The sequence below is a fragment of the Equus quagga genome, chromosome 17, assembly GCF_021613505.1.
Source record: "Equus quagga isolate Etosha38 chromosome 17, UCLA_HA_Equagga_1.0, whole genome shotgun sequence".
In the NCBI taxonomy this organism is placed as follows: domain Eukaryota; kingdom Metazoa; phylum Chordata; class Mammalia; order Perissodactyla; family Equidae; genus Equus; species Equus quagga.
The window spans coordinates 39,156,569-39,169,775 of NC_060283.1; the positions used below are offsets into that span (position 1 = coordinate 39,156,569).

Genomic DNA, 13,207 nt, shown 5'->3' on the forward strand with positions numbered 1-13,207 from the left:
AGGCTGACTTTCATTTATTTCTTCGTGGTGCCCTTATGTGCTCGTTGAGTGTGTCAGCTGGAGCAAGAAGGAAGAAGTGCAGCCAGAGTCGTAAATGCTGGATCCTGAGCAGTGTGAAAGGGCTGGCAGTGTCCTCCTGCCCACTCCTTCCCATAGCAACTAGCCTCAAATTAACTTTAGTTAAAAAAAAAAGGTATAGTTCAAATATCATGAAAACAAAACCTGAAAACAACGACAAAGATTTCTAAGCCCCTCCAACTGTGCAACTATTCTGCAGAGGTATTTGGACAGCCAGAGGTCGCTCTATGAGCTGATTTCTTGGCCGGGGTGGCCCCTCCCTCCCACACCCCCGGGCCAGCCATTACCCATAGAGCTCCTTGCAAAGGAGCATGGTCAGTTTCTTGAGATGAGGGAGATTGCTGGAACCCGTCTTCACAAAATCAGAATCCAGGGCAAGCTGAGTGCTTAAATAATCTTGGATGGCTTTAAGATGCTCTTCTGGAAGCCTGGAAAAAATAGAAACATGCTTATCCTGTTCCTTTAGCCCCAAACACCAACAGTAACAAGAAGAATCAGTATTCTGAGAGCCTCGCCTGAGTCACCATCCTTCAGAACATCAGCACACCTGGATGTGCCCCTTGGTCTTACTGAAGGGGTAGAGGACCAGGTCCGAGCAGGATTAAAGGGTGCCTCTTAACTGACCCATAGATTTTCTTCCCAAGATAAGACTTGGAAGGAAGTGATCTTGGTATAAATTTGGGCCCTCCAGGACCAGTTCAACTGACCCCATCTCTTATCAACAGAGTGATTAAGACTTTCCTTTCAGAAAATGTGCAAGGTCACATAGCCGGAGCACATGCAGAAGAAGAGATCTTGACCTGAAAGGACCTCAGGTCCAAAGATCCTCCTCCTCACAGAACCAGAGGACGGGGACCCAACCAGAACTTGAAAGTCGGACTCTTATCAGAAGCGAGGGGTCCATCATTCAGGAAGATCTGGTGTTAAAAATTCCTTTCCCACCTCATCATAAATGTTTAAAACCTTACGATAAATGCTTGAAGCCCAGCAATCAAAGCCTGTCCCACCAGTGTTTCCACGTGCAGCCCGTTCTCCCTAACCTCTTAAATTTGCCCAAATCCTGAATCCGGGAAACAGATCTGAGGGCACACGCCCCCATCTCCCTGAGGGTCTATCTAGCAGAATAAAGCTGATTTCTCCCCTAAAAGCTGATGCTGTAATTAATTAGCTGTTTATGCGCATTGGGCAAGAGAACTCCAATTTTGTGTGGTAACATTGGCTGGAGACTGGGAAATGTTTATCCTTTAAAAAGGAGACAAAACAGCTTAGAAAATGGACCGTGGACTTGTTCCCCTCCCTCATCTATTCACAAAGACAGGATCTGAGGGCCAAGGGCTGCTCGAGTCTAGAGATGGCCAACGGCTCTAGCTCACATGCCAACTCTGAATTCACAGCCAAAGGCCACCTGGAGCTTGGTGTCCAGGAGGTTCTGAGTCTTCCCAGGCTCCATGGGGAAGTCTCTGCGATGAGTGACAGGGCTGGGAACCCGGTGGGGGCAGCCCAGGTACCCTGCTCTTGCCCTCCAGGGTCTGGTCCAGCCCCATCAATATATGGATGAAGGGCATGTGACTGAGCAGGACTTGCTTACTGCACACGATGGCCCAGCAGAGGCTTAGCCCAGGGGCATCATGCCAGGGCTGCCAGCTAGGTCTGGTCACACCTCTACATTCTATCTCCCTGCACTTTTTTTTCTGGATAACTTTTGAGTCTTTGTTCCTTTAATAATGAAAATTGCAATCTGAGCAAATATTTCCTGAGTGTAACGCACCAGTCACGCTGCTAAGCACTCAAGGCTCATTTTCTCCTTTAAGCCACAAATCAACGTTACAGGCAGATAGTATTATTATCTCTGTTTTACAAATGAGGAAACTGAGGCTCAAGGATGTTGCTTTACCTGTGTGAAAAAATTATTACAAGCCTTCGATATCTTTGTTCCAGCCTTGACATGTAAGCAAGTTGAAATTAGAGGTCACAGGTTTTTTCTGCGGGATTCTTGAAAGAATGAAGAGCTGTTGCTCTTAAGACTGGAAAGAAGTGGATTAGCCATTCTGACTTGTTTAGATTGAGAAGTCAGCAACTATTTACATACCGCTTCTCATAACATTTCAGTTTAATTTATACTTATTCTGGGTCTTGACATGGTAAAAATCCAGTTTCTGCTTAAGGGTGTTTTACTAAAAAGGACAAAAATCCCTCTTAGAGCATTAAGATACGTATTTTGACAGTTCTAACAACTATTGACTCGTAACTCTGAGAACACGAGTACTTGTTATAGGAAGCTATATTTGTTAAAATGTCTGTTGTAGAAAGTGTCGACATAATGTAAGATGTAAACTCTGTTTATCCGAGAAGGTTGATTTTGCTCAGGAGTCTTGTAATAACCTATTAACTATGACCTAACTGATTAGATCTAATTAATTTACACAAAAGACTATGCAGGTGTCTCATAATCAAAAAGAATCTAAAGGCTATTTCACAAGTGAAATAGACTAACTTCAAGACACAAGGCAGAATCTGTTTTTCATGACCTGGAAGAGAACTAAGGGCAGGCACGGTGTCATCATGGTCCTTCTGCCCACGCTTCATTGACTCATCTGCATCTCCAAGCAGAAGGTTTAGGAAGGTTCCACTGCCATAATTAGCTAGGAAGCAAAACCAGAGAGAGCTGCTCCCCACCCCTCTCAGGAGGAAGCTTGGCTCCATGCCTCCTCCTTCCCACGGGGCCCTGAGGCCTGAGGGAACATCCTCCACTCAAGAGGAGGGACTGACAAGGAGCTGGAGTTGATACAAGGTGTGGGAGAGTCGGGGGGAGTGGGCAGATGATCGGGCATCCTTGCCTGTTTCCCTAAGGAGTTCCTGCACGTAGCATCCAAACCTGGAGAGAACTAGAAACTCAAGGAAACCACGCGATGGGCTCTCCAGGGACTATTTTAATAAGCATTTGTTGTTTAGACACATATTTTGGGATAATCATGATAACATATCAACATATTCAAAACATTGGCTATTTAGCTGCTTGATAAGTAGCACGGGAGATTCAAGGAGCGTGCAGAGAATATAACCTGATGGGCCTGGGGAAGAATCTGAGGATATGTCAGGTGGGAATGAAAAACAACAGGTATCTTAGCAACCGAGTGGCTTATGTGTATCTCGGGCATTTCTTTTCTATTTTGCCAAATCGCAGGTAGGCCAGCAGCACGAGGAGTCTCAAATTGATCTTTCAAGTTGCATATGCTGCATTAGTCCTACCACTAAGATATTCTTTTTCTCACAAAGAAACAAAGAATGTTTTAAAATTATGAATGCATGGAAGTTACTGGGTACTAACTAATTAATTCATTCAACACGTATCTAGTGAGTGCCAGCTGTACGTCAGGCAATGTGCTGGGCACTGGGGACACAGTCCCCTCATAGAGCTTCCTTCTTGTTAAAGCCACCCCCTTGGCCTGTCTTGAAGTCAGGGTCTCTGATTTGCAAGACAACAAACACCCTTCCCAGGAGATACCCCACAGCCCATCACTCAGCCAGGGAAGTGCTGGGTCTGCTAAGGGAGAAGCAGGACCCTAGGGCAAAGAAGATGCAGAACCTTGTCAGTGTGGACCAGCAGGAGCCAGGATGGGACCACATATGGGACCAGATCCTGGGAACCCTGGATCAGAGCGAGGAGAACGTAAAGCATCAGAATGATTGCATTTCACACCTTCCACCGCAAAGAAAGGAGCGCCATGCTGTGTAGACTATGGAGTTCATACCACACAGGGAAATACTGCTCTGACCCATTTACTGATGACAAGGAAGGTGGCCCCCTTTGAGTGAGGCCCAGAGCAGGAAAGGGCTGTGTGGTGGGTCCAGGCCACAGTGTAGGCAGCTCCTCTGCTTGGGCCATATGACTCAGCAGACCCCATGGCATTAGAGGAATCTGTGATGGGCAAAGATGCCATGTGCAGTTTGTGGCAAACCCCATTAAGGGAATCACATCGTGGGCCCCTAAAGTCTGGAGCACACCATGCCGTCTGCAGCAGAACCAGCTGTGTCATTCCAGACCCAGCTCCTGCCACGCTGTGGGGCCTGGTGGGGACGAGCATCTGAGCAAGGCCATGCAGTGCCCATGCGGCCAGAGCTGCCGTGGGAGCCGGGCTCCCTCAGACTCTGTTGCAGCCCACCATGGAGTGGAAGGGGTGCCTCCGGGAGTGAGCGCAGAGTGAGCCGCTGGCGTGTTGTGGCGCCTGAGGCTGGCCTCGGAGGGAACCCTGCAGGTGGGGACTCACCCGCTGGTGTCCATGCTCTGCAGTCGCTGAAATAACGTCTCAGAGAGGCTCGGCCGGCTGACCTCGGTGGCTCTCAGATTGTCACTCAACAGAGGGGCCTCCTTGGCCTCGCATGGCCCAGCTGATAAAGGGATGTTTCTCGGTGGCAGCTCCGGCGGAGACTGGATACTTTCTACCCAAGAGAAGAGCAAGAATGCCATTTGGACTAAGCACTAGCTTCTCTCAGGATCACCTGCCTACAGAGAGGGTCCTGTGGCTGACTCCCTGCGCCCTCTGTGCGGTGACCCTGCCCGACACACGAGGTCCAGGCCACTGTGCCCCATCTGTGCCCACACTGACCCTCCCATCCCCACTCCCTTGCTGACTCCCTGATTGGACAGGGAGCCTGCTGAGCGCAGGGACCTGGTCTTAGTGGTCTTTGGTCCCAGGCCCTAGCACAGTTTGTCCCACTGAGGCACTCAGCAGACACCTGTCATCTGGGGTCAGGTGGCCATGCCAGGCAGGGCTGCTGGTTGGGCAGGTAGAGCCAGCAGCCTCAGGCAGCTCAGCTCGGGGTTGAGGCAGGGGCCCTGGACGCAGCAGAGGCCCAGTCCCCAGAACAGGAGGAGCGGGCCAAGGGGCAGGTAGGCCCCAGCCACACTGCTCTTCTCTCTCTCACTCCGGCACCCTGTCTCTGCCCTCTCTGCAGCCTCCGCCCTTCCTTCTCTCTCCCGCCAGCCCCTCCGAGACACATAAAAGAAACTGAGGGGGGTCCCTGAACCCAGAGAACTGAAATAGGAAACCAATGATTTGAACCCGGCCTGGGAGATGGGACTCCTGCCCACTTCCCTTTAGGAGAATGTCTGTCCCGCACGGTCCAGAGATGGGCGAGGGTCCTGAGCCCCTGGGGTCCAGGACCTCCTGCCTGAGCCTCTTCCCACACAGAATGGCTGCCCCATGGCCTGGTCATGGTGCTGCCCAGGGACACTCTCTTTAAAGGACGAGCTGTCACTCCCCACCCCCCCCCCCACACCCCCCAGTCTGGGGTGCTGTAGACAGTTGCGAGTCTGCCTGGAGCCCCATGGGGACTGGCAGCACCCGAGGAGACCTGAGCCGAAGGAGACGCTTGGGCTGGGGGCGAATGTCGCGCTGCTCTGGGTCAAGCTGACAATTGGGCCTCATTTGGGGAAGTGAAGCCAGCAGTCACGAGATGAGACGGGGCTTCTCTCTCCAGCCCTTAGGGAGAGTGCAGAGCGTCGAGCTTTCTCCAGATGGCCATCCCCGGAGGGGAAAGCAGCCAGGCTGGGGGGGGGGGGGGGGCAAGGGAAGGGAGGATGCCAGTGTGGGGGACATTTCTGAGGACAGCTCTTCAGCATCAAGGCCATCCCTGGGCCCCTGGGGACAACTGGGGGACGTGCAGCCGTGGGGCAATAAGGGACACGGGCTGCCTGGGTCCCTCTGAGCCTCCACGGAGCTGTAGTCCTTTGGAAACTCTGCCTGGCTCTCACCTTCTCCACAAGGGGGTGAGGATGCCCCACAGAGGTCAGCCACTCAAAGTAGGTGTTCAGGGAGGGTGAGGAAGATGGACAGGTGGCCCACAAGCCTGCCCCCGGAGTGGGATGATAAGGGTGCCCAGCATGTGGCCGGCAGTGGCCTGCCAGGGACAGGCCAGGAGCCAGGCCAGGGACCTCGGCATCTCTGGTCTCATCTGCCCTCTCTTGGGGGTGACCCTGGAGGACCTGGTTCTTCCCAGGCTCTGGGATTTCAGAGGAGCCCTGACCAGTTGAGGGATCAATTATGTTTCTCAGGGTTTTCTTTTAGGACATGAACTTTTGAGGGGAAAGGAGGGCCCCCCCGGCTGAGCTCCCTTGCTGCCCTGCCTTTCCCTGTTGGTCTCTGTCCCTTCCCCCGACTCTTGCACACTTTTTAGGGGGTGTACTGTTTTTTTCTTTCAATGATGATATAAAGAAACACCTTTTTCATCCTTCCAGTGAGGTGCAAGGATCTCCTCCTTCATTCTCTCCACAGTGAAATGCAGCTAATTATTTTGATGATGATGGTAGCTGCATTTATTGAGGGCTTACTATGTACTAGGCTCTAGGCTTTACATTCATGGACCCTTTTGATGACTCCCTGAGAGGTAAATATAAGTTTCACTGTCTCTTTAAGGGAAGTCTATGGTTCAGAGAGGTTAAGTAATCTACCCAAGGTCACACAGCTAAGAAGCTGGGGAGCAGAAAGCCCCACTCAGGTCTGTCTGACCCCAGAGCCTGTGTTCCCAACTTGTCCTTAACCACTGTGTCACCCTCTTTCCCTCTGATAATTGGACCCACTTAATCTACAAGCACTTGTGGTGAGAGAAACTCCCCAGGACTTCTCCGCCACGGTGCTGGCAGGGAAGGTTCCAGAAGGTACCTCTTGCCACAGGCAGCTGCCAGCCTCCTGCCCTCAGTCCATCCCTTCCTACCTGCATCCTCCTCTGGCTCATCGCCCGCATCCTCCTCCTCCAGGGGCACGGGGTATTGCAGGTGGGTCACCAGACCCATGTTCTCCTTCTTGTAAAACTCGATGAGCTGGTCCAGCTTGGTGAAGAACCTCATGGGGACGCCTTCGGATGCCTGAGGACAGAACCCCAAACAGAGGCACGTTTGAACCGGCTGGAACATCATCCAACCACAAAGGTCACCTGCCGCGGAGACCAGCGAGGCCGAGGGAGTGACCACGATCCAGAAAAAGCCCTGGACTCCTACGCGGTGTCTGCCCGACACACCCACACGCTCACACCCTGTAACCAGCAGCCCTAAGAACCAGTCTGCAAAAGGCACAAATAGGACACTTTTAAAGTTTTTTTTCTTTGTTTTTTTTTAACTTTTATTTTTAAAAGTATTTGGTTATACAAGTAATACATTTTTATAATGGCAAAATTAGAAAATACAGAATTTTTTTGAGAAGACATCATCTGTTGTCCCACAACCCCAAGAGACCTATTTTCAATAGTTTAGAATGTTTTTCTAAAATGTGTGTGTGTGTGTGTGTGTTTGATGCTGGCAGTTATTTTTATTTCTCCCCCTCCAAAGATAACTTATTTTTAAACAGAGGAAAACCTATTCTAGCAATTGTTTTGCTTTTATTTTAATTTTTTTTCATTTGCTATAATTCTGTTTTATCAAAACTCAGAAAACGGTTGCGGAAGCACAAAAATCTTCCCTGATTTGTATCTCTGTTGCTAATGACTGAGGAGCCTGTGGGTAATTCTGCTGAGCTGTTCAAATGCCCTGGGGCCAAGTGCCCTTCTGCTGTCCCTTGGCTCCAGCAAGAAATTCTAGGTGGTCGCTGGGCAGCCAGCCTCCCTCGCTGAGGCCCCGCCCACTGAGGCCCCACCCACACAGACGCCCCACCCACCTAGGTCTCGCCCACGCGGAGCCCCGCCCCTGTGGGTTCCTCCTGAGAGGGTATCAGGCAGCAGGGCAGGATGCAAGAGCTGTAAGCATCCTGCATCCTGATGAGTCTTAAGTTCTCATCAATGCTGTACCCTACAGTTCCTAACTCAACGTGTCCCAACATCCTGTCCATCCTCTTCCACCAATCACCTGCCCTGTCTCTCCGTGGTGTGTCCTGTCTCAAGGAATGGCACCCTCATCTCCCCACTGGCCCAGCCAGAAACCAGAGGCATCTTGGACTTTTCCCTCTCTCTGGCACAGAGGACAAAGGAGGACAGTGCGAAGCAGGACCGATCCAGCCAAGAAGATGCTGACTGGGGCTGCAGCCCTGTGGAGGAGGAAGATGTAACCAGGCTCCAGGGAGGAGCAGTGAGGCCGGGGCAGCTGGACAGGAGCAAGGGATCAAGCTGGTGGTGGGTCCAGGGATGAGCGCCAAGGAGGCGGCCCCCTCTGGGTGGGGCTTCCCTGGCCTTACGGGAGCACAGCACCCCGGGTCCTCACACTAAGTGCCTGTGGTTCACACCCGTTATTATAACAACCATCACATCAGTGACAGTCACGGAAGTTTAAAATGAGTTGAGAAGGTGCCATCTTTGAAGTTGAAGGTCAGGGGTCCAACTGCTCCCCTGGGGGCTACTGTTGCCTTCTGGAGGAAGGAACTGGGACCACCGCACGTGGGAAAGAAGGCCACTAGGTAAATAAGGTTGGAAAGCCCAGCCACGTTGGTGTACAAGAGGAGCCTGGGCTGATTGTGGCTGGATTGTCTTGACTGGCCCACCTTCAAGTCAGATGCCTATTGCTGCAGCATGGTCGGGACTGACGTGGGAGGCTGGGGATGGTGCCTCCCACCCCAGGTAAGTGGGATGGAGAGATCAGACGAGGCAGGATGACCCAGACAGACATGGGTATCTGGGAACGGAGCCAGACTCAGACCTGTCCCTGCACCCTTGCTCGTGGGGTCAGCCCCAGTTGTACTGAGGATGCATTTGCCTTCAAGGAGAATCCGCTGCCATCTTTCACCTTGACTCAGGACTCTCCACTTGGCTTGTCTCTGCTTGTCTCTGTCTCTCTCTCCATGTGTATTTGTGTGTGCACCTGCGTTGTCCACATGTATCAATCTGTCCATGAGGGTATGTGCCTGTGTTTGAGTGTGTGGCTTAAGCTATGTAATAAATTCGTAGAGAGTTTAACAAAAGGTTTTTTTTTAAAAATTCTTTCTAATAAATTCCCTTGTTTTCCCAAAGCCCCATGTTAAGCAATCTCTTTCAAACATTATTGAACCAGAAATACCTGAGCAGTGGCAGCCAGGCCTTCTAAAAAGTAGCTTGAAGAGGTTCAAAGCCAAAAGTGAGCAGAATAAGAAAAATAATTTGACACGACACAAGATGGATGAACTCAGTTCAGATAAAGCCGTCGTGGTAAGTGTCATCCTGCCAAGAATTTACAGCTGATGGATGACAAGCCATTAGGCATATGAAAAAAGGATATGAAAATCTCAAAGGAAGTCAAAGTGAAACGACTCCTGTGTGAGTCTGGAGAAGGGGCCACGGCTGGAGGCCGTCTGGGGAACACGTGTTTGAGGGAGCACACGAGATATGAGATTTCAATGCACCGATGTGGTCACATTATTTTATGTACCACTAAAAAGGTAAAGCATAAACTGTGATACGCCATCAATTGTGGACCCATTCGATTTCAGAGATGTTAAATGTGAAAAAATAAGCATCTTGGAATTGATGAAATTTGCTGTGTACTCATTCTGCAGAGGAACAGGATGCTCTAAAATTAATCTAATCCCTACAGATCCAGCAAGGAGGGAGTTGGGCGAGAGGACCCAAAAGCCAGTGGCAGGAGCGGAGCGCTGTGGGCAAGACAAACTTGCCAGGACACTGCTTGTGCATGGACTGTTCACGGAGCCCGGGGAGCCTGGTGCACCATGGCTGCTGGCCGCCCGGGTGGCCCAGGTGCCCAGGAAGGTAAGGATGAGGGTTGAGTCCAACCTCAGGGACAGTGGCGCAGCCCGTCTAGGGGGCTGGGTGGGCAAGCCAGTGAATGGCCACTGAAAGGCACTGCTTGGGCGGGATGCCTTCCCACCCCTCCCCTACAGCTCACGGGGCGGAAGCCCCCAGGAAACGCATGGAGCTCTGCAGGGAGCAGGTCTGCAGGCAGCACATACCGCCTGAAGTGAAGACTTGCCGTGTGCATGGGGTCAGAAGGGAGCAGCCTGTCTCAAGGACCAGCGCACGCAGACGCACAGACACAGAGGAAATGGTGAAGGCAGGGCGCCCACTAGCCAGAGTTATGGTCTCCTTGGAGGAACTGTTCCCCAGAGGGTGTCCTCATCAGTCTTTGCTCCTGGCACTGAAATGCAAAGGGTTTCATAGAGACTCCTTTGAGAACTTATGTTCAAAGCACATTCTAGAACAGGAACAGGAACAGGAAAAGGTCAGAGTGCCCAGGGCTATGGAAGCTCCTTAGCTGATCCAGACTGGGGGAGGGGGGTGGTGGGTAGGGGTGGGGGTGAGGCGTATAGTCTAGACAGCCGTGGGGGGCTCCATATGCACAGGGCAGAAGGGAACAGCCCAGCCGCAGTGCTCTCATTCCTAAGCTGGACCTAGAAAGGTCCCCTGTCAAGGCAGGACGGCCAAGAGGGCAGGGCAGTGTGGCCGGCGAGGGGGTGGGTCTGTGCACAGGGCAGCCGTATCTGGGCCGAGTCAAAGCTGAGTCAGGAGTCAGTGGACAGTGCATTGACCGTGGGCCGGCAGGAGCACTGGGTTCTTGTGGGGATGGGGGCCTGGTCAAGTCCATATCTGCCTGACTGTGCATCCATAGTCAGGGGCCGGCTCTGCTTACTGTTGTATCCTCCGATGGCACCGTATGGCCTGCCAATCGGAGCTGTTTGGCGATAGTGATGGATGGACCTGCTGCACTGGGTCAGGATGACAGCTGTGCGTTTAGAGCCAGGAGGAAGGATGGCCCGAGAGGACCCTGTGTGGGCCTGGGATAGGGGATGAAGAGAAATGGGGGGGCAGGGGAGGCAGCAGGAGGAGTACCCCCTCTCCCCAGCCCCGACCTGATCCCCCCAGGTGGAGCCTTTTCAACAATAAAATGTCAAATGTCGAGAAGAAGGTTGTCATGTGTATCAGTCAGGTCCTGGCAGGAAGCGGGTGTCAAGTTAAACTGGGGGATTTGGGAGAATTTAGCGGACGGGATGTAGGGATGTAAGAGGAAGGCAGCACCTCGCAGCTACCAAAGCAATTACCCCCCATGGGGGCGGCAGACGCAGGAACTCGGAGAGGGCTGGCAGGCAAGAGCTGTGGCCTTCTGCAGAGCCGACCCCTGGGACCTCCCATCTCCTGGCTGTGCCTCCCATCTGCCACCCAACTGCAAACCTGGGGCCAGGGAGCGGGTGAATCTGGGCTGGAACAGAAGACACACAGTACATCAGGTCCAGGGTGACGGGACGCCTGTGGGACAGGTGGGACAGCCAGGCCCGTGTGTTCTGCGTGCCTTGGCCAGGCTCCCAGCAGGAGGGGGACTGGCCACACTTCCGGGGAAGGGGGGCTGCCCTCCATGCTTAATGGTGGAGGCCTCCAGACTTCGTTCCTCATTCCGCAGCCGCTGCCTTCCTGAAGAGATTTATCAAGTCATTTTGAAACAGAGAAGGAAACCCTGAAGCCCCACATTGGAGGGGGGGGGGGGCGGCGAACGGGGGCCTTGCTCATCACAGACGTTCCCCGGGGGGGTGCCCATGGGTGACTGGATTTCTGCTCCGTGGCAACTCTCCCCCAACCAGGAAGGAATTCCTTCTCTCTTTGGCACATACCTAGAGCACACGACAGACAGCTTGATTTTGTGAAAGCAAAGAGCAGCATTTCCTACATTGTTAGTCTATTCACTTAATGGTGTGTACGCACAGAGCAGACGACCCTTCGGGGTTTGTGGTGTCAACAGAATGGACATGAACTTATCTCCATCACCGAAAGTCATGCAGAAAAACACGTGGTAGGAGTTAGTTCAGATTGTGAAACAAAATACCTATCTCTTCTCCAGTCTGTCATTAAAATCTCCAGGTTATGGAAAGTTCCAGGCACTTTCCAGCATGACCATTTCCGTGAGCCCCTCTAGACAGCTCCCTACAAAGCCCAGCTGTGTCTGCTTCCCCACAAGCTTGTAAGTCCTTGTGGGAAAGGGACCCTGCTTGGCTCAGCCAGCCTGTCATAGTCCCCCAAACCCCTTGCAGGCATAATGACAGCCCCCCCCCACACACACACTGTTTGGCGAGACGTGCACATCGCGTAAAACAGACCCCAGCATTGAAAAGTCATAGAAGGAAACGGATGTGGAATGCCAAGCTGGGCCTTTCAGGGAGGGGCCCCTTCACCCCATCACCTGGCGCCTGAGCTCACCTGGGTACCAAACTCCCAGAGAAGGTACAGAGTGAGGGGGAGGGTGGCCCTGAGTCCCAGGGTTTGGGGAGGGACAGCCAGCAGGATCTTTAAAACAAGGGACAGCTGGATGTCCGGTCTGTTGGAGGCCCAGGGCTGTGCACCCTGCGAGATGTGTTTCCAGAAATGGTTCTGAGGCTCTCTCTTTCAGATGCTCTTCAGAGGAAGGGGGAGCACTGGAAGGCTGAACTTTCCCAAGGGCTAACTTGAACTTCAGCACTGTCTGCTGTGTCTAAACGGGGACCTGAAACAAGGCTAGGGACACGGGAGGGAGCTGGCACAGGCAGCCGAGGGGCAGCCGAGGGGCTCCGGGAGGACACTGCTGCAGGGCATGCCCTCGCGGCTCTGCCAGCCTTCCCTACAAAGGAAAGAGCACATACAATCGTTCTGGAAATTTTACAGATGATGGGAAAGTGTTAAAGAGAGGGGAGAAAAGAAGTCTGCTCGCTATCCCACTGCAGCAAAGCATTTCTTTCAAGTTCAAGGAGAAAGTCACTAAAAGGTCTTAAGCAGGGTGACAGTACCATTTGGCTGCCATGAAGAGAATGGCAGGGAGGGGTGAGGGATGGCTGGGGGCATTATTATTTCTATTTTCCTGGTGACGAGACCCTGGGCCCGTGGAGGCTGTGGAGGAAGTGTGCAGAGCTGGATTCAGCCCAGGCCCAGGGTTCCCACATCCCTGGAGGCACCACACCGATGCAGAGTGAGCATGGAATTTGGCTGTCCAGGCCCAGCCTCTGTGTTCTGGAACAGTCCCTCCCATCCCTGACAGCTCTGAAGCATTTCCTCCACTCACAGATCAGGTTGGCAGGGGCTGCACGCCCCGTCCTGTCCACCTCTCATTGTCGCTGGGACCCACCTCCTCCTAGCCCTGCTCTGCCCTCTCCGGTCTCTGCCAGCCCCAGACATGCCTTCCTTGGTTTCCCTTCTGCCCTCAGGACTGTTCTCCCTCTTTAACCAGCTCCTCTCCCGCAAACCTCTTCCTAAGAATTGC

At 52.7% G+C, this 13,207-nt stretch overlaps 1 protein-coding gene across 1 annotated transcript in view; it reads right to left on the reverse strand.

Moving 5' to 3' along the window:
* INPP5D (inositol polyphosphate-5-phosphatase D) overlaps positions 1 to 13,207 on the reverse strand; it is a 122,010-nt gene that overhangs the window by 64,048 nt on the left and 44,755 nt on the right. Inside the window, exons 3-5 of the mRNA XM_046644662.1 lie at positions 6,793 to 6,943; positions 4,347 to 4,518; positions 366 to 506 (exon numbers count right to left, since the gene is read on the reverse strand). Coding sequence (XP_046500618.1) covers positions 366 to 506; positions 4,347 to 4,518; positions 6,793 to 6,943 — 464 coding nt within the window. The remainder of the gene's footprint in view (positions 1 to 365; positions 507 to 4,346; positions 4,519 to 6,792; positions 6,944 to 13,207) is intronic.